The 25,046-nt window shown below is 46.3% G+C and overlaps 1 protein-coding gene across 1 annotated transcript in view; it reads right to left on the bottom strand.

Annotated features, from left to right (window-relative positions):
* Nucleotides 1-25,046, bottom strand: part of LOC118778007 (pappalysin-1-like) — a 73,664-nt gene that overhangs the window by 13,636 nt on the left and 34,982 nt on the right. The window contains exons 11-19 of the mRNA XM_036529306.1: nucleotides 16,461-16,568; nucleotides 15,825-15,960; nucleotides 15,178-15,391; nucleotides 9,912-10,080; nucleotides 3,777-3,960; nucleotides 2,926-3,127; nucleotides 1,555-1,792; nucleotides 559-706; nucleotides 312-427 (exon numbers count right to left, since the gene is read on the bottom strand). Of these exons, the coding sequence (XP_036385199.1) occupies nucleotides 312-427; nucleotides 559-706; nucleotides 1,555-1,792; nucleotides 2,926-3,127; nucleotides 3,777-3,960; nucleotides 9,912-10,080; nucleotides 15,178-15,391; nucleotides 15,825-15,960; nucleotides 16,461-16,568 (1,515 nt within the window). The remainder of the gene's footprint in view (nucleotides 1-311; nucleotides 428-558; nucleotides 707-1,554; nucleotides 1,793-2,925; nucleotides 3,128-3,776; nucleotides 3,961-9,911; nucleotides 10,081-15,177; nucleotides 15,392-15,824; nucleotides 15,961-16,460; nucleotides 16,569-25,046) is intronic.

The following is a 25,046-nucleotide window of genomic DNA, read 5'->3' on the forward strand; positions in this document are numbered from 1 at the left end:
CTCTTTCCCAGGATTTTTTTTTTTAATTTTATTTTTTTCTGCAATTTCTCCTCCCTTAAGAAAGACATAAATCCCTATGGAAATAGTTGGACCTTTTCTTTTCCAAAGATTCAAATGAAAGCATTCACAAACTTGAAATGAGCGTACTGTCCCTCATTCCAATGGCTTTACCAAAATACCATGTCACCACACTTCATTTAGTTAGCTAGCAGAAGGTATTGATCTATTCCTTCACACAACAGAGCTATAGTACATATGTAACTATAAAAGACACACCTTGAACACACATGAAACATAAAAAGTGTACAAACCTTGATTTTGGGTGGGTTCATCCAGTGCTGTGTCTTTAGGAGATCAGAGGTCATGTTGCTAGGCAGAATGACGACATTGTTATTCCTGTCCTTACAAGAGAGCTCGCACTCTGCGCCTACAGGAAAACCAGGCAAAGAAAAGAACGGGTCACATGGTCTAGCCTAGCCAATCAGCATTGCTCACGTGTCTTAATCCGTGAAGTGTTTCCATCTATGAACATGGATCCCCCGCTACCGACATGCAGACCTATTTCGTGTCCTTTCTTGCAGATGACCCGGACGTTGGGGTTCAGGTTTCGAGGGAGGGAACACCGCCCCTTCACCTGAGGGCACATCTGGAAGGACCCGGTCCATGTCCCATCCTTCTTGCATCGGATCACGTTGGCAGAGGGGCCCTGAAACCACACATCTCTGTTAACATCAATATCCACGGTAATGCTAATATCCAGTCATAGGGTGACACTTGCCCATGCTCACACCTTCAACTGTTAAACAGCTGACACAGTATTAGAGCGCCAGTTAAACGGTTAAAAGCGTTAAACAGTGCCTGATTGCCAGCGCTAACTGAACATTACTGTCATTTGGCAGATGCTTTTATCCACACTAGCTTACACAGTGAACCCTCAATCAAGCTCAATGGGACTAAAAGGACACCAAAGGTGGTTGTATGAGTCAGCAAAACCCAGGGAATTCTGGTGGACACAGAGAGAGCTTATAAATCAGACTGGTAATGGCTGTTGAGTTAGCAAGTGCAGGGCTGGGAGCGGCACCATTAGCATTTATCATCACTCTGTTGGACTTAAGGAAAGACAGTGAGACAAAGACAGCGAAAAGGGAGAGAGAAAACATGAGGAAGACATGGAAAAAGAGAGAGATAGAGAAAGGAAGAAAGAATATGAATGAATATTCAAAGACAAGTGAATGGGAGACAAAGAGGAAGAAAACAAGAGAAGAGAGAGTGAACATGGGGAAAAAATCAGAGACAGAGAGAGAAAGACTATGGATGAATATTCAGGGAAAAAAAGGATGCAAGACAGAGAACAGGCAGAGACAATGTTATCCATTTATACAGCTGGATATTTACTGAAGGAATTGAGGGTTAGGTACTTCGCCCAAGGGTACAGCAGTAGTGCCCTGTGGGGAATCGAACTGGCAACCTTTCAGTTACGAGTCCTGCTCCTTAACCATCACGCTACACTGCCGCCCCTGTCCTTGAGGATGAGGGACAAGGGGAGAGACACACCTGCCTGCATGGAGCGTGTGGCCTCGCCGTGTGGTCCCCGCCGCTGACGCCGCCGCCGCCGCTAACACCGCCACCGCCAACGCCGCCGCAGTCGATCCAGCACTCGCTGTCGAAGCGGAAGCCGTTGGTGCAGTGGTACACGCCGTGGAAGATGGCGGGAGGGGGGTCACAGGTCACCGGCTGGCACGAGCCCTCCAGCCAGCTGCCGTCCTCCGTGCACTGCCGCTTAAACGCCCGTCTGGAGGCAGAGCAGAGGGACGGGCGTAAGAGGGGGACTAGATGGGGTCAGCTTTAAACTTGGGGGGGGACTTTAGGTGGGGGTCAGCTTTCAACAAGGGGGGACATTAGGGAAGTTAGCCTTAAACGGGGGCAACTTTAGGGGGGTCAGCTCTAAACCGGGTCGTTTTTTGTTTTTTTTTCGGGGGGGGGTGGGGGCGGGGTAGCTCTAAACCAGTGAGGGCATTAATGGGGTCAGCTTTAAACAAGGAGGGATATTAGGAGGGTCAGACTTAAACCAGGGGGTGAGTAAGGGAGCCACCTTTAAACTTGGGGGGGGGGGGGGGGTCACCTTTGTACTGGGAGGACTTCAGGGGGTCAGCTTTAAATCAGGGGAGAAATTAAGGGGGTTGGCATTAAACCAGGGGGACTTTAGGGGGGGTCAGCTATAAACCAGGAGGAGTCATTACAGGGGATCAGTTTTAAACTGAAGATGAGCTTTAAGCCTGTATGGAGACACAATGTGGGCTTCACTGCTACACTGTGGAGAACATTACTGTTATATAGACAGAGAGAGACATGGAGGAATATGCTTAGGAGTCTGAAATTAGTCCAATGGGAAGCACTCCAATATGAATGATTTATGCACTTTTTAAAATGTATTTTCATTTTTGATGTTTTTGCTTATGTCTTCATCACTTCACAAGTTCAACAATTGCACTAGGGTGGTTTTAAGCCCAATGAAAAATTAATCAGAGAAAAAGTGCCTCCCATTGGACTAAATTCAAGTTGCTTAGTCTTTTGCGGGGAAATGACCACCCACTCTTCAAACACCACCCCAAAAAGTACCCCTCCCAAAAAAGGAACATATATAAACATATAGTCAGATATATGATTTATGTTAATACATCCAATTTTATGTCTATTTTGCAGAATGCATTTCAATACTAAACTATATGCAACAATATATTCACATCACAAAGGCAATGACTGATATTTTTTAAATATATTCTGTATATACTATCCAGCATTTTCACATTTTTTTTCATCTCAGTGAGGCATTTGCCAACTTTAGAAACATGGGATCACACATGCGATGTAAAAAACAGTGACACATTCCGCGGTGCGGACAGTAGGGGGCGCCCCGCCTCGCACCTCTTGGGTTTGTTGGCAACGTGGTAGCCCGGCTGGCACTTGTACTTGCAGAGGGAGCCGACCTTTAACCCCGTGGCGTTGCAGCGTTTGGTCTGCAGCACGGCGTTGGGGACAGGCGGGGGGGCGGGGCACCGGAGCTCACAAAGGGCCTCGGGGAAGGACCACAGCCCGTCCTCCATGCACGTCAGGGTGTTGTTCGTGCCTGGGGGGACGGGGGGGCAAAGGGAGACAGACACACCACAGAAAATGAGCCCACCGACACATGGCCCTGATTACTGTTAGCTCTCAGAGAAACCACCTCTGCTCACAGCTGACTCCACACACGTTCTCTTTTTCACCATGTAAGCGTTCGCAGATCCCCGCGCAGAAAGCGCCGCCCTCGCCTGTCACCACCGGCCAACCGCTAATGAATCACTGCATGTTCGCTCGGCAAGACACCCCCGTGGCGGGTGCAGACTGCGCGCACTGAGTTTTGCACGTCCATTTACGCTGATGGATTTTAACTGGAGAAATTCAGGTTAACCACCTTGCTCAGGGAACTCCAACCTGCAGCCAAGACCAATTCCCTAAAAAATGTCCCGCGTTTCTGCATTAAGACCGAATCTGGAGGGTATCCAGGTATGCGGCCGTCTGTAAGCTGTTCATTTGGGGGAAATATGCAATGTTTATTAGTGTAAAAAAAAAAAACAATTTCACTGGGGGTTTAAATGCAAATAATTAACCGTGTGCTGAGGCATCAGGTTCTTTTTTATTGCAGCGTACAATGGCAACAGGAAATGCCAAACTCGCCCGCACATCAGCAGGAGACAGCCAGTCATGCCCCCTCCCTGGGTTCGGGACCGCCCCCTCACCTACGAGCTGAGCAGGCTCCTTGCACTGGAAGGTGCACCTCTTGCCGTAGGTGGTTCCCTCGGGGAAGTGGAAGAGGGCGGGGTGAGCGTGGTACTTGTCCGGTATGCCGCAGTCTACCGGCTCGCACGACACCTGCTTGTTCCACTTGCCGTCGGCGCACGTGATGGTGACGGTGGAGTCCGACTGCAAAGGAAGGGGAGACGCACAGCACGCTCACTCTGTGTTCCTCTCTCTCACGCTGCCTGTCTGCCTGCCTGTCTGTCTGCCTGCCTGCCTGCCTGCCTGCCTGCCTGCCTGCCTGCCTGTCTGTCTGTCTGTCTGTCTGTCTGTCTGTCTGTCTGCCTGCCTGTCTCTGTCTGTCTGTCTGTCTGTCTGTCTCCTTATACATCCATCCATCTGTATGTTCTCTCTTTGTCTTTCAATCTCCCATAGGTTCAGTGTTCTCACAATGTTCTCACAGTCCCAATAATTCTCCCATTCTCTCAATCTCTCACTCTCTTGCTCTCTCTCTCTCTCTCTCTCACACACACACACACACACACTCTCTCTCTCTCAGGTCCTCTCTGCTACCTCTGCTTCTCTCACTTGTTTTTGAATCAATATTGGCACTAGCTTTCTCAAATTCCACCCGTCAATCCATCAGTGACAGTAACATTGCAACAGTGCCCTACATAAGATTTCATAACTTATGTACTTTTAATAACCTTCATATGTGCTATGTAAGCACTTCATAAACCCTTATGCCAGGTGATATTGGCTGCTACAGCCTGTGCTGTGTCAATGTCATAAGTGACAGTGCCATGCTATTCTGATTTGGAATGTCACCATTAATAGTTTAGCCCTGAGATAAAAATTTCTGTGTAAATTGTACCAGTTGAATGATACAATTTTAGAGCTATGAGCTCTTTTATTTTTTTCAGGGAGCAATGAGGTGCTCTTCCACTGCCTCTTGCCACTAAACGAAGGAATCATCTAGTTACAAAATTTGCAAAACTGACAAATTTGAGGGTAAATACAGAATGTTTTCATTAGTTTACGACTTGCCACTGTGCAGAAAAAAAAAACACCCCAGGGTAGGGTGAGACGTAATTCTATGTGGAGGGCGCTTGAGCGTTTTATAACTTATGTGTTCCATGGAAAGACCTCCTCTGATGCCAGACAGACAAATCTATTACCCTCACTGGAGGCAGACAAGGTGGAATTGTGGAATTCAAAGCCTTATTAATGTATTACATCCTCGGAGGAAACGCAGAACCCCAGAAACGCAGCAGAACGGCAGGGAACAGTATATAAAAGGCAGTCCAGACACAGTCAGAAACTGCTCCCTTTTTTTTTTAATAGTTCCCTTCTTTTTCCCCTCGTTTTTTTTTTCTCCTACTTTTATTGGAAGCAGCCCTGTTTTGGGTCACTGTAATGTGATTTAGAGGTCTGGCGGAAAACCTCCGCCGACACTGCAGGGGGTGAATGTCTTGAATTAAACATGCATTTCTTGTGTTGTTCTCCATCCATACCGACACGAAAAGCATGCTACAGTGAATTAAAGATGTATTACATACTTCACCCATCTCTGCTCTCATACATAAAAAGAAAAAAGATCAGTTCCTTTCCATATCCTTTGGGTGGTGGGGGTGGGTGAGAGGGGATAGGGGGTAACACAATGCACCAACAGTATCACATTTTCAACTTGAATCAACTTGAGTTTCTAACGGTCCTCTGCTTTGATCTTATAATCACTTCCATTCAGAGGAATTCTGGGTATGGGGGAGATACTGCACTGTAATATGCACAGCTGTTGTCTGGCTATCTGCTTCCAAGGTCCGACCTCTTTCCAGCCATATGCTGGACTGTCTCATTTCCTTCGTTGCTTATTTCTTGTAGACATGGACAAAAAAGGACTCTTTTAACCGTTTACAAATGTTTTTACCCCTAACCACCCACCACTGTTGATTCTAAAAGTGTTTTGCCTCATGGCTTTTAAATATAATACAGCGCATTTATAAACATTCGTCCCAATTACAACACTTATAACTCATTACACTGCATGTAGCCCAAGTAAGCTGTATGACTGTGTAACTACAATGTAACTACAATGTAAGCACACATTGATACATGGTTATCACCGTGGAGGGGACCCAAACTTAAGAAAAACCAATATTTCTGACACAACATCAAACACCTCAGCCTTAACAGTGTTCACTGTTAGGATTCATTCTCAGGTCTGCTCAGGGCAACCATATTGACCCACAAGGCAGCAGTCAGTGTGTCAGTATGTGAGAGGACAGAGCTCAGAGGCCAGCTTAGGCTCTGATGCTACCAGGACTGAAATACCCCTCCAGCTACACTGGTTATTCTTAGCCTACCACACTCAAAACAACTCTCAAACAATTCACAGCTAGCACATGGATGCCACCATTGGATGGACAAATCACCTACCTGAGAGCTGTGCATCGTTAAATTACTCTCATTTAGCAGACGGTCTTATCCAAAGCACCTTACGCAGGTTACAATTTTTAATTTAGCCATTTATACAGCTGGATAATTACTGAGGCAATTCCACATTGAGTACCTTGCAAAGGTATAGCAGCAGTGCCCCATCAGGGAATCAAACCAGCAACCTCTTGTTTATGAGCCCTGCTCTTCACCACTATGCTACAGTGCCACTGTTGTTATCGTTAGCATTCTAATGTACTGCACTGGTATGGTAATTGTCAAAATACAGAATAAGCTGGAACATGCATGTGTGGGAAAATCGCATCTAACAGGAGGGCACAGCATAAAATGCAATTACTTCTAATGAAAAGAGTAAAAACAAAACAAAAAAAAAAAAAACAGGCAAAATGATGCCTTTTAGAAATCTGTCACCGTTAATATTTGCTGTGTCATGGCATTTCCCAGGGTTTAAGATATTGTGGGAGAAATTTGCTGTGTTTCCTGTTTGGCAGACAGAGGCGGGATTCATGCCTTGCAACATTTGCGCATGCCAACTGTCAAGAATGCATTACATGAAGCTTTATTGTCCAGTCCGGGACACTGAAGTCTCTGTAGTGCCAATCCATCTTCTGGAAAACACTATTTGTGTACGTGCCTGTGTGTCTGCGTGCGTATGTGCGTGCGTGTGTGCGCGCGTGCGTGCGTGTGTGTGTGCGTGCACACATGCCTTCTCGCGTGCTTGCTTGCATGGTTTATTTTGTACACAAGTGCAAATCACGTCGACATTCTCAGCACACCACTTGACCCATACACTGAACACGGCACTCTGTTTCAGATTACAGTGGATAAAATCTTTGTCTCCTCTGCAAATTTAAATTGATACCCGTATCCAACAGCTTCCCAGACACAGCAATGGCAAATTTGTTTGTGTGACTGAGCGAAATTGCTGTTGCTATCTCTCTCTGTGTGACTCCAACGAGGAAAGCAGGACACCAAGGTTGGTGAAGAACCTGTTGTTCTTCTACAGTCCAAAAACAGCCCACAGCTGCTGTGGATAGTCATTAGGCAAGATGGAGCTTGCTTAATTACAAGTGGAAGAGTGCACTGAATCCAGTGCAAGAAAACCCCAACCCTGCAGCCGGAAACCCTAACCCAATTCTAACCTTTGATGTAATTGCACACGTTACATAATAATGTATATTTGCATAGCAGTTACACGGTGCTTTCCTACTTATCAACATCTTAATCATACATAATCATAAATCACCCATATTAAGTGTGACCACAATTATAGCTCTCTCATTTCAAGAATAATTATATTACAATTAGAATGTGTATTTCCTCTCTTGAAGATGTATTTTATTATTGAAGAACATATTTTTCAAAGATGAAATATCTTCAAAAGATTTTTTTTCTATAACACCGGGGAAGAAGAAAAGACAGATAAGAAGTTCCAGTAACCAATGGAACCAAGTTGTGAACAGGCCAATTGCTTTGATAACCAAATGAGATACCAACATGATAATCAAAATAAATTGCATTGCAGTTTTTGTTTTTTTTTTTGCTCCTGCTACTGTAGTTCATCAGGTTGCCCATGGACAGTGTAGAAGAGAAGGCACTGATCTCTCTGCACTTGTTTCAGGACAGGAGGAGAAAATTCCAGTCCTCTCTATTTTTCCCTCTCTCTCTCTCTTTTTTTCCCTCCCATCGCTGAGGCTTCTGAGAGGAAGTGGACTTGCCTGAGAAGAGGTGGGGCCCACAGCCTAGTGAAAGGACGAGGAGTCAGGGACACCACCTGAGAAACATGACTGCTCCTCCCTCTTCAGAACAACAGCAGGGCCCCGTGTTTTCCTCCTGTTCCCTTCTTTATTGGCTCAGGGCTCTTCAAACTGGATTTAATAGCGTGGCAAAGACTGCATTCCTGGGGCACTTCAGAACAAAAGGAGGGGCAGCTATACCATCTGCCAGGTTACAGGTTGGTGGGGCATGCCACACGCCTTTACCTGTAGCTGTACCTCTATAGGTAGCACTGAGAGCTACATCCTTTCTGGGGCTTCCTGAAGCACACATTCTACCTTAGTTACAGCTGTTACACATATTTTAGATAATGGCCTACGCTGCAGTTACTCTATTAGAGGACACTCCTGATTTCAAGTTTAGGACGAGAGAAGGGAAAAAAGGTACAAACAACACCGGATATGAAAATATGTAATATTTCAATTCTATCAGATATTATAAACAAGTAAAACAACTGCAGTGTATTGAAATGATACATTTGAAGGCAGTAAAGAATAGTGGTGAAAACTGAAAACATGGAACCGCTGGAACTCTTTTATAGAACCAGAGGATTTCCTGTGCCACAGACTAAGGCGGCATGCCTTCCTGCTCTCCGTCTCTGAAAGCACGTTCTGACACCCTCCCTCAGTCCTGCGCAAGATCTCTTTATTTCATATCATTTTCTGCGATGCTGATTCAGTTGTGATGCTGTTTTGCCATTTAGCCCTTTTTAGCCCTGGACTTGAGCCCGACAAACAGTATGATAGCTTTTTGTTTCATGCTTTATGTGCAAAAAAATGATAAATGTGCAGCTTCTGTTCAAACAGAGAAAAAGCTGTTAGATGCAGTGCATGGGGTCCAAGCCGGACAAGCCCCAGAAAGAAAATCCCTGCAATCAAAATTACATTTTTTTTTTCTCAGAATAATGTAAACTAATACATTAACAAATTAAAAAGAAATACATTAACACAGCTGAATGCAGGCTGCCATTTATTGCAGGCCCATTTTTAAAAATGTTAAGTTTCAAGTGAGTGAGAAATTGAATACATACAATATGAAAACTGAACAACTTACTACACAAAGTGTTCTTTCTTTCACTCTCTCTCTCTCTGACTCTCTCTCTCTCTCTCTCTCTCTCTCTGACTCTCTCTCTCTCTCTCTCTCTCTGACTCGCTCTCTCTCTCTCTCTCTCTGACTTGCTCTCTCTCTCTCTCTCTCTCTGACTCTCTCTCTCTCTCTCTCTGACTCGCTCTCTCTCTCTCTCTCTCTCTCTCTGACTCGCTCTCTCTCTCTCTCTCTCTCTCTGACTCGCTCTCTCTCTCTCTCTCTCTCTCCTTTTTATTAGCAAATCCCGTTTGTTTAGAGGGATGCCAAACATTGCTGAACCTGTCTGAGTTTCCTGCCAGCTGAAGTAAAACCCTGTCTGCATTATGAAAAGCCTCCTCACCTTACATAACTGCACTGAACCCAGTGCCCCCCGGCCCCCAGCATAGAGCTATTACATAACCCCCCAACACACAGGAACACAGTGGTGTATGTGTGTGTCTGTGTGTCTGTGTGTGTGTGTGTGTGTGTGTGTGTGTGTGTGTGTGTGTGTGTGTGTCTGTGTGTCTGTGTGTGTGTGTCTGTGTGTGTGTGCGTGTGTCTGTGTGCATGTGTGTGTGCGTGTGTGTGTGTGTGTGTGTGTGTGTGTGTGCGTGTGTGTGTAAGTGGAATTGACCAATGAGAGTTCTCTCTGGGGGTCACGATGTGCAAGTTCAGGTGGGTAAGTCTGTGGTCCTGGGTTATTTTCTCATGTGTTCTGCATTAAATGTTCAGATTCTGATTAAGGGGGGGGGGTGCTGACCACACTTTCACCGTTACACCCTGCCTGCTCACCGCCGTGTGCATATGCACGTCTGCCAGCAGGAAGGGAGGCGATGCGGTACCTGTGTCTTGATGATGTCATCGTCGCGATGGATCTGCAGCACGTAGCCGCGGTCGCAGGTGATGGTGCAGCGGACCCCGTTGAAGTACCCCGGCCCGCTGCACCTGACCTCTGCGTTGCGCACCTGTGGCTCCTGGCAGTCCAAGGCCTCGCAGGAGTAATGGACGCAGCTGGGGGGGGATTTAACCAAAACAGGGAGGGGGGGGTCACTCTCATGTCAATGTAAATATGTCAATATGCTACAAAACAGCGAACTCGAAACATATAATTCACTACAGCCTGTATGCCTGACAACAAAATCCGACCCTTCAGCCTGGATGCCCTGCGAGCTTACTGATTGGATAACTGACACAACTGATGGTTGGATGATTGATCTGATTGGCTGCATGATCTCAGTGGCACAAGGGAAAAGGGAGTTTATTGAAATCACACAAGTGACAAGAGAAGTGACAATCACACAGAAAACACACTCTGCTGATTCAAGCAGAGCAGCTGTGTGATTATCCAATCAGCAAATGCACCTGGTGCCAAGCCTGTGGAAGTCAGCATCCTTTGTATGACACATGAATGTAATTAGATACATGTTGAAATATACTGCTTATATGATTACAATGATCACTCTGTTTGTATATGCAGTTGTACATACTGTATAGCAAATACTATACTATACCACACTGTAATATGCTTACAAATAAATACATGAAAGATATGATAACTGATAAAGAATATACAACATAGTCTGACATATATTAAATGTATGTTTAAAATTCTGATTTCATGAGCGGATATAGATTATGCATTTCAGGAGGACAGCTGAGGACAAAAAGGCAAAGATCCAAGCAACCAGCTCATACATAGCACTGGAAGACAACCTATAAGAAAAATGTAAAAAAAATCACCCGCCCTCAGCATTCCAGGGGCTCGGAGGCTCGGAGCAGGCTTTAAATAGATACCACAATACCCATCGCTTCCATTTTGATTTAGTTTATTTTTTATATAAAGGAAATATATAAATAATTGTAAATAAAAAAAGAAAGCGCACACAAAGGCCGAGTGCCGATGAGAGGGTGGATTTGTGCGAGTCAGCAGCGGCGGGTTCTTTGTGCATCTGATTTATGCGGGGCGGCCGCAGCCTCCGCTCCTTCCTGGAAGCGTCCCATCGATCGCCGAGTCCCGCTACGGCGCGCAGCCGCCGGCGAGCTCGCCTTAACTGAACCCGCCATTACCGCGCGTCACGCATTCAGAGTTTAAGTTTAACATCGGCCTGTCTGCAGGGGGGTGGGCCGCGTTAACGGCCTGACACAACACGTGATTTTTTTTCGCCACCCCCCACTCCTCAGTCGGCCTGGGCTTTTGGCTTTTTTTTATTTGCCTCTGGAAAATGCACTATGGGATAGTACAGCGCTTTGTGACAATCTCGAGTGTAATGACATTAGCTATGACAAAATAAAATTTGATTGACTGATTGGTTTGGTACTAGCTTCCAGGGCCTGCCATCGGTCCAGCCTACGGAAGTCATCCTAGAATATCCTTGCATTAAGTACGGGGTGTATTGAAATCAAACACACTGTTTGGAGTGAGGGTATATGTGACACATTGCATTGTGTGCGAGATCTTGAACACAGTGCAGATGAAGCTTTCACGCTTTCACGATCTTCAGTATAAAGTTAAACAAGACAGTCGGCAAGATGCAGTGAAGATCACATCACACATAAATGGCCTCATACTTCAGAATACAGGTACCTTAAAAATGCACAATAAGCATTAATGCATTATAAAAACATTTTATATGTAATATATATATATATATATATATATATATATATATATATATACATGAAGCATTTTTATAACTGCATTATTAAAAAAATACACTGTCGACGTTCAGTCCAAACTGAATAAATATCACTACATGTGTTGTTGAGGACAGGTTCCAGCATCGCCAGATTGAGGAGATTCCACAGAAGGTCACAATATGCCGTGTTGCCGTGTTGTATATATTCTCATTTCAACAGTGTGAACACACATTGTGACCTTGTGTGGAATTCTCTGGAAAGGCAAGCCTGACCTCCTCAATGACAGAGTATTTTTTTTAAGGACTGATTACGGGGTGGCTGAAGCTCTGCTAAGCGCTTATAACCGCATCGGGTTCCAAAGTGCCGCCTTTGCTTCACTCTGCTTGCCTCTGCTGCTGTGTCGCGCGGGAATGAAAAAGCTTCTCACCGACACTTTCTTCCCTCCCTCTGCTTGCTGATTTTGCATTGCAGGAACACGCCAACACGCCATACACATGTTATGATATAACATAACTGATGCAGCATTAGTGGGACTGCAGTGGGGTGCGGCGGCAAGAAGCAGGGCTTGTAACCAAAAGGTTGCCGGTTTGATTCCCCATTGGGGCACCGCTATGGTACCCTTGGGCAAGGTATTTAACCCATATTTGCCTCAGTAAATATCCAGCCGTATAAATGGATAATACGTAATGTTTTCTGTGCAAGTTGCTCTGGATAAGAGCGTCTGCTAAATGACAATAATGCGATGTAATATAAGCATTAAAGGCATGGCTCAGGGGTAGTCACACAGTGGAGGCGCTGTTCAAGACCTGGGCCCATAACCACAAGGTTTCGGGTTAAAGTCTGAGGTGTGGCACAGCGTAGGTGCCCTCGCACACACAGTACACTGTAGCAAACACTCAACTGTGTAAACGCAGAGCGGTAAGTGCACTGTGTGCTCTGTGAGCCGTGCTGGGCAGGGCTGCTCAGCAGACGCAAGCATCCACGTCCTTTCTTCTTCAGTGACATATAATAGCAGTTATACGGCGTATAAAAAGGTGATGAAGACAGACACCGCCGAAGGAGCACAGGCCTGAAGTTTCAGGTAACAGAGATTTAAACAGTGAAGGATGCCCGAATGCAGGAGGTTGGAGCTATCAGTTCAGAAGAAACTCAACAAACAACAGATGTTTAAAAAAAATGAAAAATGTGCAGGGAAACAATATTTATAAAAGACTGAGAAGACAAATGGAAGCAAGGAGGGGAAGAGTTTCAGAGGGAAGATGGAAGGAAACCAGCTGGAGAGAGGAACGTGACAGAGAGTCGGTACGCAGGACATACACATCTATAGCGATTTGAATAATGTGGTATCTATCAAAGTAAATCTTTATATCTTCAGATAAGTCACGCAGGATCATGAAGTGTATTCAGAGAGGTCATTTCTTCATACAACACACTACTTTGTTTTCACTCTTTCTTTCATTTCAGTTCAAACCCCAGAATGTTTATAGAAAATAGAAATTCTCTCCTTCTCCTTCCCCCTTTGTTTCTCTCTCTCTCTCACACACACACACACACACACAAACTTCCAAGACATATGGCATTGAACAATAATCTAAATGAATCATTAACATATGGGCATCCATATTGAAACAATATGCGAGTTATTTTTTTATGAATGAAGCAACAGTAATATTGTTGAGTTTGGGCAACAATGGTGTAGTCTAGACAATGATTACAGTGCCAATGGTGAAAGGAACATTTTCATGGGGTTGGAATGCCTCCGAGCCCCAGGCACACATTTATAACAGAGTTTTCACAACAGACTTTCTCTCACTGAGCACAGCAGATAGCAGAGTAAGAGGTTTAGCTGGAATACTCTGGTGTGTGTGTGTGGGGGGCATGTGTCTGCGTGTCTGCGTGTGTGTGTGTGTGTGTGTGTGTGTGTGTGTGTGTGTATGTGTGTGTGTATGTGTGTGTGTGCGTGTGTGTGTGTGTGTGTGTGTGTGTGTGTGTGTGTGTGTGTGTGTGTGTGTGTGTGTGTGTGTGTGTGTGTGTGTGTGTGTGTGTGTGCGTGCACGTATGTGTATGTATTTGTGTGTTCGTGTGCGCGTGTGTTGGGGTGCATGCATGTCTGCCTGTGAGTATGTATATGCGTGGGGGGATAAGTGTTTGAGTGTGTATGTGCCCACATGCTGACATACTGTACACCGTTAGTTTTACTCATATGTTGGATTTTGATGTGACTTTCTAAGCCCTTACATGAACCCCATCACGCTCCAAAATAAAGAAAAAACCTTTACTTTTTTACTATTACTCTGGAAATGGCTCAGTCAGGCATTCAGTCTGTGACTGAGAGATATTTTTGTTTATAGGGCTGCTTTCACTAATTCACACATCATACTTAACATGCCTTCATCTCTCTGTGGAGAAGTTAAAAATGATGACCCATTCATTCATGAATTGATCAGTTACAACACTGCACTAAATATTGGGCAGGACATATGCCGGAGAGTTTCGGAAAATGCCCGTTCTTTCATTCGCATGGGTTCGAACGCTAACTGCGGTGTGCTGCCTCAGCTACCGAATACCCTCCAGTTGTTTTGGTGCCGTTAAACAAAACAGCAACTTCGTAAGACAGGAGTTGAGCGGGGGAAAGTTCCAAACATGTGTGGCTCAGGACAGCGTTCAGTTTTTAAAGACAAAGAAAATATATTGGAAAGGAGAAAAAAAAACAAGCTGGTAATTGTGAAATAGCAAAGTTGCCTTGGAGACGGTTCTGGAACAGGGTCTGCTGTCTCAGTTTGGTCCAAACCTCATGCAGGAGCTTGGCAATCTGACACCGAACGCCTCTCCCCTGCCAGATGCACTGCGAGCAGAAAAATCTTGGGATCCGTGACACTTATGATTTGTACCGTCACTGTTGTTGTTATTGCTGGTGCGGTAATGCTTTCCTGATTACCTCAGAGCTCTGTTCAGGGCCTTAAATCAGGTAGGGAGGGAAAGGACAGCAAAATCAGGGGGCCCTGACTGGTATCTGAGTAGCGGGCAGAGCTTTGCTTTTGGGTGGGCAGACGCTGACCGACTTCAGACGGGCAGACTGCAGGGACCTCGGCTGTTCCTCAGAGAGGCATTGTGGGTACTCGTGCCCCTAGGCACGCGGCCCTCGCACCGCGCCATGTTACGTAATTCCCCACCCGCTCTCGGCCATGCCAGGCTGACGGTGCGCTTACAGTGCCGAATGAGTTCCTCATGGAGACGCACGGAGGCAGGGATTGAGAAAGAGAGAGACAGAGGAAGGAGAGAGAAAAAGAAACAGAAAGAAGGAGAGAGGGAGAGAGAGAGAGAAGCACAGGGCGGAGCAAGGCTCCAGCTGCATCTGGATTGCTGCAGGACAGGGCATCAACCGGTGGAGAAGCCCCACCCACTCTCTGTTTAGTGGGCGGGGAAGGGGAAGGGGAGGGGCACTGAAAGGAAGTGGGTGGGCGGTCTCACCTCTGGCCCATGGGGTTGTAGATCTCATTGCTCTGGCACCCGCTGATGGTGATGGGGTCAAAGTACTGGAAGGACCGGAGGCCCACCCCGGAGATGGCCACCAGATTGGACCGAAACGTGACCAGGATGGCCTTGGTGTGGTAGAAGGCCACGCTCAGGTCGTGGACCACCGGCACCACAAGGGGGTTGTTCCTGCAGCTCAGCCGCCAGTCACCTGAGAGGAGGTGAGGGAGAGCGGGAGTCAACAGAGTGGGGTAACAGTTAGGACACTGTACCTCTAGGTTCAAATCCCTTGTGTGGCTCTGCTCTTGTAAGCTTAATCTAAGTGCCTTGCCTTGAACTGCCTTAAACATCCAGCTGTGGGCAACATGCACAACAGACAATGTGGACAATGTGCTGTATGAAATACACTCTACATAAAACACCAAAAATAACACCATCACAATCTACAAACAAAGAAGAACGATGATGACGATTATAATGATGATAATGATGATGACACCACCACTAATTCCACACATTCACAGAGAGACATCTTCTTGGGCTAGACAGTTACTCTGGCCAAAATTACTCTTTTATTTTCCTCGCTGTGACCGTAACACGACCGCGTGAACCAAACAGCTGGAAAGCACAGCGGAATCCCTGACCTAGGCTGTGCAGCTGCTCCTTGGTATCCACCAGCTGAACGGTGATGTTGCACTGGGTCTGGTCGATGTAGCCGGTCCCGTCTGCGGCCAGGTGAATGATGACCGCAGCAGCAACCATCGGGTGGGAGAAGTACGCCTGGGAGCACAGCACCAAACACAACCGTGGTCAAAAAGAACCGCGACACACAGGCAGAAAACACAACGTGGTGTGTACCGCCGCGTACTAATGTCAGTATTTAGTAACACAAACACTTCATGGATGTAAGAAGGCTTTGATAGCAGCATAGCGTTCACCTGCTGTTCAATATTTCACATCTCGCTCAATGGTGAGCTCAGTAGTTAAAATCATTATTTTAAGGAATATTTCAAAAACGCACAACTTGGAAATCAGTTTCACAGGCACGCTCAAAAAATCAGTCCGTGCGTATATTTTAGAATGTCATAAATTACAAAATATAACGTGTAATAGATGCATCAGATATGAATACATAGTAAACATGGATATGACCAGTTGTTTGATACATGCATAAACAGGTGTCTATTTGACTTTTTAAATATATATTTTATATTTGTATATCATTTCACTGAATGACCCCATGCACCCCCTGACCCTAACCCTCCCACACACCCCTTTACCTTGAGCCAGTACTGGGGGTACCAGGAAGGCTGATCAGCCTCTCGGCAAGGAAACCAGGCATACTGGGACACCCCATCAGACAGGTCAAACACCCTGGTCTGGCAGGTCTGGGAACAGTGGAGGACACTCGTTAGGCCCGCCTGTGTAACACGCACCAGAGCAGCAGAGGGGTGTAGTTTTCAGGGGCAGGGGGTGTAACCCAAATTCTGCTGCCTTGATTACCCCCTTTGGTAGTTGTGCCCCCTGGGAAAGATACTTAGCCCAAATTGCTTCAGTAAAATATCCAGCTGTACTAAATGGATGATGTGTGTGCCATGCAAGTGTCTCCAGAGAGGAGCAAATGCTATGCAAAAAATGCAATGTAGAGAGGAGCCAAATGACTTTGGACAGCTCCCTTGGCATTTCTGAAACCACTCGGTGCGTGGGCAAAAAGATCAAATGCAATGCATTATATTACAATCTTCTTGAATATATTTTTTACCATTAATGTGGCCCATTTATTGAATAATATCTTTCATGTGCTCTTTTTTGTTAGAACTGACGTCACAGTTCTTTAGCAAGAGCAACCCTGCACACCTACACAGCTTGTAAGGCCCATTGTTCATAAGAATGCACAGAAAAAGACATTACTGAAACGCTAGAAAAAAAACCATTCATTTTGAATCATTTCCTCTTTTTCTGAGCTGATTTTATGGAAAAGCTACCTTTTATACTGACAGCTTATTTTGTTTTCTTCGCTCTTTTTTTCCTCTTAAAAGTACTGCCATATGGAGATTCCTGGCGTTATTTAAGTCTATGAGGAAGTTGCCAGGACAAACAGAGCGTTGTGTTGATATGTTACATATGGTGAGACCGTGTAACACGCTAAGCACGTTAACACAGCGAAAACAGTCTGCCGTTCGCAAGCCAATAAGCTTTGATCTTTCCCATAACCAGACGCAGAATATCTCCCTTTCCACCGTTCTTTTTTTTTTTTTAAGGAAAACCACCACATGTAAACTCATCACAGCAAACAGCTTCACTCCATCTCCCTGACAGCTGCTCCGTCACCTCTTCATTTGTGTTTACTTCAAACACCAGCGTTTGATTGGCTGCCTTTCGGTGCCCCGCCGGGTTCAGGCTGAGGCTACAGGTAGCCACACCTGCAGGGCCGGAAATCAAGACCCACAAGGGCACCCGGTTTCACCTCTTCGTCCTAACCTGGCGAAACCGGACACCGGCGACTCCGCGCTCACACAGAGGCACTGCGGATGATTGACAGTGGGAACTACCCAGCGTCCTTTGCAGTATCTCTTCTGGGAATCTGTTGACAGCACAGTCGCTCCTGGAAGCCTCGGGGCCCGGAGGTGAGACTCAAACACAACAACAAGGTCACCCGTTTGGAGATTCCTCCCATTTCAGCTTCCCACACGGGGGCGTCGGCCGCCCCTCTCCCCAGCGTTTTTACGTAAGTCCAGAGACAACACCACCAGGCTACAATGTTACTCCAACGAACTGTCCATACCACTTCTGCACAGTTCAGATCCTGAGAGGAAGTGATCCAATCAGGTTCTGCTTACATCATCATAAATCTACCCCTTCTCATGCATGGCTTCGGATTCAATCATATTTATGTGATTAAAATGAGAAAAAACGAAGGAATGGAGGAATGCTTTACTGGCATGCCACAAGAGTCTTCTGCTGAATAGCATCAATAACAACAAGGAATAATAATAACAGTGAATCCATTCAATAAGAAACAAGATAAAATGGAGGAACGATAAAAATAATAAAACCTTAAGAATAAGAGTAAGAATACAAATGTGTAGCTTATCTTCTTAATACTTTACTAGGAAAGAACGTGTTTTCTCTTTGAGGTCATCCAGGAGCATATCATTCAGATGTGCTTACTATGCTTGACATTACTTAACATGTTGCGCAGTAATCAACCAGCCATTATGCTAAGATGAAGATCAGACATTTTGCATAAACAATGATTCAGGCTTCCAAGCTAATTTATCTCTTATTGAGTAAAGTGAAACAAAAAAACGTCTGTTGACCAAGAATCAATTTAACAGGTAAAATCAAAGCCATCATCACTATTTGACACTGTGTTTTACTCCAGGTTGAAGCAGGCTTAAAACCCTGCAGTGACTGAAACGTGCAGCCCTGCATGATTGCGAGTTTCCTATTGTGTAACACCAATGGAGCCATTTTTCACTTAGACCTCAGCTGGGAGCAGGAAAGAACATCGGTTTCTGATGTTCAAAAGCAAACACAAACACCCCTCTCTCAAACCCCCAACAGCCCCCCCCCCCAACCCCCACCCCCACCACCACCACCACCACCACCCACCTCCCTAAAACTCACCCAGCCCTCCCCCACCACCTACTGTTGTTTTGTAAATGCAGACTACAACCAAACAACCTGAGGCACTCACTCCTTAGACACAGCAAGCAGGGGACGGGTCGGCCATTTACAGCACAGGGGTAATTAATGCCATGTGGGAGAGGCGGGGAGGGGAGGTATGGGGGGGAGGCTGGCGAGCGCCTCTCCGCTGACACGCGTTTGGTTTTCAAAACGCCACTTAAGGCAGGAAGAAACTAGGCAAAGTGTCGAAACAGGCCAACATCCGCAGAGGCCGGGCCTCCTGCATCTGATATACTAACAACCGAGCTGAATTGTGAGGGTCCCCCCTCCCTGTCCCCCCCCACCCCCCCAGACCCCGGTCTCGGGGAGTGCCCTCGTGGCAGACCGCGGCGGGGGCTCCAGGATCCGTGAGAAGGTCTCGTTTGGAAGCCCTGACCGGTCTCCTTCACCCTGGATTCGAGTTCAAAGCCGGCAATTGAAGTGATGGCAGGGTTCCGTAGAAAAGCCAACCCCCACCCCCAAACGCCATTTTCCGATCTTCCCATATCACGGCAATAAATAAACAACGACAACAAAAAAATAACTCGGATGAATTATAATAATAATAATCATAATTGCCCTGGTTTTTGAGTCTGCAGTAGAGTCTGCACTACCTCACTGCAGTGTTTTCGGCTGAAGCGGAACCCCCCTGGCTGGGGTGAGTTTGGGTCAGAGCTGCTGATGCTAGCAGCACACAAACTCCTGGCAACCCAGTGTCCTGCTGCAAGCCGACACCTCAGAGAGCGCCACCTACTGAGGAAGACACGCCGACCTTATCCCGTATAAGTAGGGAAAAGTACGGAAGCCACTTGCCGTAGTAACTAAGGCAGTGGTCCATATACAGATGCACATACATGAGAAACTGTATTCTTACAGGAGGGCTTTATCCATCAATTTTATCATCTCTTTTATGTACTATTATTCTTCACAAAGTCCTGCACGCTCTTTGTCCGAGTTGGTATCAGTTAGGTGTGGTTTCCTTTACTGACCCTTCTATGGTCGCTCTCATAGCCCCCACCCCTGAAATAAAAGATCATGAAGATCGGCAAGACCCTACTCTGGGGAGAACCTCGACGGAGCTGTGTGGCCACACGAGAGCTGCATCTGGCTTCAGCAAATTTAGTGGGAGGTACTCATTCATCTACTTTCATACTTTGCCTCCCACTGTCTGTTTGAGGCTTACACTACCCTGTGCCGAGCAGGCTGTTTATGCGGTCAAGAACTTATGGGTCAAAATGAAACACATTTGCCATGAAAATATTTAGCAAGCATAACCTAGTGAGCAGCAAAACAGTGCTGGGTAGGCAGTCCATGCTTTCAATCAAAGCCACTAAGTCATCTTGAGGAAGAGCACTATTCAATCAAAACAACTCCCAGATTAATGTAGCACCATATTACATTTTTTCCCTTAAGATGAGTTGGTGGTTTTGATTGAGTCCAGGGACGGCTGCCGGGATTCTCTTTGTTCTCCCTAAGAAACACATACATATGTAGGACAGGAGCCCTTCCAAAAAGATGTCTTCTCATAGAAGATGAAGGGTATCAAAACGTTAACCCAAAGGTTGCCATTGGAAACAGAAATACCCCATTCAAATATTTTCTATTACTCTGACATCAGGCAAACATATATGTCAGGGGCTTGAAAAAGATTGACGATATTTTGAAGAAAGCAGTTCTTTGCAGTTCTGTTTCGACCTGCTGTTGTTATACCCCAAACTGAGAGCAAACGAGTGTTAATATGTCAGAGCCTGGATTATGTTCTGTACGCAGGTCTGCGTTGTGAGAGTGGAGCGGTGTATAAGGTACGGGCATCCAGTTCAGCTGGCCTCCCTCTGTGTTTGGTCTGGGGTGACGTGTTACAGATACAGGCCAAGGTCACCCACAGCACACAGTCCGCGTCCTCTCCTGAGGTGAGAGTCTGCAGATTTGCAGCCATCTGTGTTGGGGTGACCTCCACTTCTCTCTCCACTCAGTCAAAGGCCAGGATTACCAGGAGGCAGACGGATGACATAATGCAAAAAATAGCTGGGCTTCTGAAGTAACTCTACGGTGGATCCAAGTCCTCCGAAAAGCTCGAAAAGGAGATTAAAAATGTCCTTCCATGGACACCGTACAAGGCTTCCTGCTGGATGGAGATTCCATCAAAACTGAAAAAGTGTCCCCAGTTTCACTCTTCTGCCTCTCGGCTTGTTTCCTTTGAGCTTGTGACTCCTGTCATCTTTCTGACCCGTGACAGAGGGGCACCGTGGCAGAAGCAGGCTGCAGATTCAAATCGTAGGTGTGACGCTGCTGAGCACTCAGCCCAAACCACTATGGGAAATGTCCAGATCTACGATTGGGTATGTGTGTTAAGTGTAAACTGTGCTCGTCCCCCTGGATGGGGGCAGCATGTGTTGAGCGTATTAACACTGCGGAGGGGGGGGCACAGCTGTTTTCTCCCTCGAGCAAGACACTTCACACGGAGTGCAAACCTGTAAAATCTCAGCAGGTTAAATTGGTACCAGACTAAGTCAGCCATTTTGTGTACAATCATTGGCCAATCATTGCCAAATTGCCACCAGACTCAGAGCCTCTTGCTTTAAAGATGACAGTCACCCTCTGAACGCCAGCCTCATTTATCTTGTCATTTGTGCCCAGTGCTGATGTGAATTAGAATCATCTGTTTTTTTTTTTTTTTGTATTTTGTAAAATGGAACAATTGCTGGCTACTTAGAATACTAAACTTAATTCTTAGTGATACATTTTTCCTTTGATCATTGTAGCTTGTTAAACCTCGTAATAAAAAAACATTTTGTCTGATCAAAATGGTTTTGTGTTTTACCACGCGGCCATGTTTTCTGGCAGCCAGTCTGTGGAAGAATGCATTTCAGAGGCATTTCCAGTTTGCCCGTCCATTTGCAAGTAAGGGTGCGATTACCTCACCAAGCGCAGATCTGTTTAAGAGCACAAGGAATGCATCCCTCCATACAAACACACAAACACACACACACATACACACACACACACAAATGCACACGTACACACACACACACACACACACACACACACACACACACACACGCACACGCACGCACACAGACGCACGCACACAGACGCACGTACGTCCCTTCTTTTAACATTCTCAAAGTGCGGAACGTTCTAATGGAGCAATGCTTCCAGGTTCATGCTGAACGCAGTACTTTCCCACACAGCACAAACAGGAACAAAGGAAATTAGACTTAGTGGAGAAACACTGGAGAGCTTGCTCTGTCAGCCCCACGTCCCCCCCACCCTTCCTACCACCCGAACCAAGGAGCAGGTCTGCTTGGTGACTGACGGATGGGTGGACTGTAAACTCTGACAGGGGGAGACCACAGACACCTCGGCCGTTCCTCAGAGAGGCATTGTGGGTACTCATGCCCCTAGGCACGCGGCCCTCGCACCGCGCCATGTTACGTAATTCCCCACCCGCTCTCAGCCATGCCAGGCTGACGGTGCGCTTTACAGCACCGAATGAGTTCCTCATGGAGACACGCTGGGCCAGGGGGGTTTGGGGGGGGAGAAAGGCCTTGTGGGGAAACATGATCCACACTGGCAGGTATCACTGCTTCACCCAACAACAAACTGCCAAGTCAGACAATAACAGAGACCCGAACGTATCGATCGGAGTTTGACAACCACAAGAATGCAGCTTGATCAAATCTAGAACACAGCATCAGAGAACCCAGAGTGCAGCTGGATAATGCTCAGACAGCGGCCAATAACGTTTGGGGAACGGTACGGTAACGTTTTTTGGAGAGCAGCGCATGATAACATCTGGGGAACGGCGTGTGATAACATCTGGAGCGTGGTATGGTAACACCTGGAGCGAGAGACAAATGAAACACCCTGGTAATGCGTTACCATTACATTGATCTCATGAGTCAAACCCGCTCCTGAAACTTTGGCTCAGCATCTGTGAAATCTGCTCAGAAGCAAAATACGTGACATTCAAGAAAATATGTGACATTCTTACTCTGATCTCAGAGCGTTATAATACAAAATAACAGTTCTCTTTGTCTATGTGCCACTCCATAAATAATACAGACATAGATACAGGATACAGCTGTATTGCAATCTCCATTATTAATGACAAAATACAGCATTAAAGAATATCAGATAGCAATATAACAGCAATATAATCAGAATAACTTCTTTTAAGTTTAATTGCTTTGCTGATCTAAATAAACTCTGCATAATAAATGTTGCTAAAATATTATTCCAGTCTTGTGATTCTTGCCAAGAAGAAAACATGGATCTTTCAAAGGGTGGGTTGATGCATATTGTGATCTAGTGATATTGAAATATATGGTAGTGTAATTACCTTTCTTGTTTTCTAGGTTTTCTAGTTTCAGATTAGCTTGTGTTAAGTTAGCTTGTGGTGGTGCTTGAGATTCCGTACTCGTGCTCACTGGTCTGGGAGTGTTGTTAGCCTCATCTGACACTGTTGCTCATTTAACTTGGATGGGTACACTTATGTTTTCTTGTGCTGGAAGTCACTCTGCATTGCATTCTTTTCTCCAGTGTAATACTGTATATAGTCTCCAGTTAGCAGTGTCAGCTACCTGGGTGGAGGAGGGCTAACATGGCCTCAAACTGCTGCCAATGACTGGTCTCGTGGTCAGACGCAGTAAGCTCTCATACGGACGCTCCCCCATCTACTGGGGTGAAGTGAAAATTCAGACTAGCAAACAGAGCTGAAATGAGATGGATCTTCAATGAAAAAAATGAAGAAAAAATTACACCAAACCATGACTGAATTGATTTAAAGACCTTCGACCAGAGCTCTGATTGGTCTGCCAGGAGTTCGGTCTCCCTGGTAGACTCTCCACTGCTGCTGAGGTGAGGATAAGATTTAAACTCATAAACAGACCCAAAGGGAAGATAGATCTCCTTCTATTAAAAAAAGGAAGAATAACCCCAATAAACTATGACTGAATCAACTAGTGTCACTAAAAGACTTTGAACGTGGCTCCATTTGGTCTGAAAGGACACCCCCCCGACCCCCCACCCCCCAGCTTCCTTTCCCCAGTCAGTCTTCCCAGTGAAGTAAACAAGTTCCCCATCTTGAGCCAGTCAGAGTCCTGCCTGTTCTTCATGGGTCTGGGTGTCTCCAGATTACATGTGACCTCTTTCCCCCCTCCGTGATTCCCTCCTCCTCGCGTCCCCTTCCTGGTTACCGTCCCCTTTTTCAAAGCATCTGGCCCAGATGGTTATCAGCTCACGGCACTCAGATGGCGGCAGCTGATGGGCTTTGAACCCGCCCGGCCGCCGGCAGCCCACCTTCAGAAGTTGGCGGCCAGGGCGCTTGCGATGACGGCAGCAAGGGCAGATGTCTCCCAGGCACTGGCCTCCGGGCCTCGGCGACTTCAAAAACAGCCCAGGAACGCAGGCCGCGCCCTCTCGCCTGCCCAGGCCAATAGCAGAGGCAGAGGGGTGCAGGTCCAGGTACCTCGCGATAGGTGGGGGGGGGGGGCAAGACACCACGTTCCGCCGCGCTGCGGGCTCCCCAAACGCCACTCCATCATCCCCCCTACGGTTTCAGCAGTCAGGCTCTTCCTCTCGGCCGGAGAACTTTTAATGTGAAACAGCAGCCACCAAAAAACACGGCTGACGTACGTTTGTGTGTAAACAGCTCCCGGCTCCCCGTGAGCTTCCATCCCACCCTTCCCCCCCACCCCCCCAACCCCCAAAAAAAGGAAAAATGTAAACCCTTTCACTGCTTTTAAAGGGAAGCCTGGCCAGATTACATCCTTGGCTGAGAGGAGCCGTGGAGATAATGGTGGATGGTAAACACGCTGAATTATTGCAATTCAGGAGCTGACTTACTGACATCCTGTTTGACCAGATGTTATCTCCTGACCCACCGGCTAGGATGAAAGCATGTGTGCGTGTCGACTCAATCTCCACTGCGTTTCTCTGCAGCTCAGAGCAGGAGAGTGGGAAAAAAACAGGGATTTCCTCGCTTATGTGAGTCGAGTAGTGGCTGTCGCAACTATTGCCGCCCGTGGGGTAGTAAATTTTGAAAAACACAAAGTTCAAAGATAAGGCTCTCGACGCGACATTGGTTTGTGCAAGTATTTAGTGAATCTTTAAAACAAAAAGCAAACAAAAGAATACAACTCAAAAACATCCTTTCAGGCATGACAAAAACTATGAATTGCTATGCAGTTTGTGTT

Source organism: Megalops cyprinoides, chromosome 5, assembly GCF_013368585.1.
Source record: "Megalops cyprinoides isolate fMegCyp1 chromosome 5, fMegCyp1.pri, whole genome shotgun sequence".
Lineage (NCBI taxonomy): Eukaryota > Metazoa > Chordata > Actinopteri > Elopiformes > Megalopidae > Megalops > Megalops cyprinoides.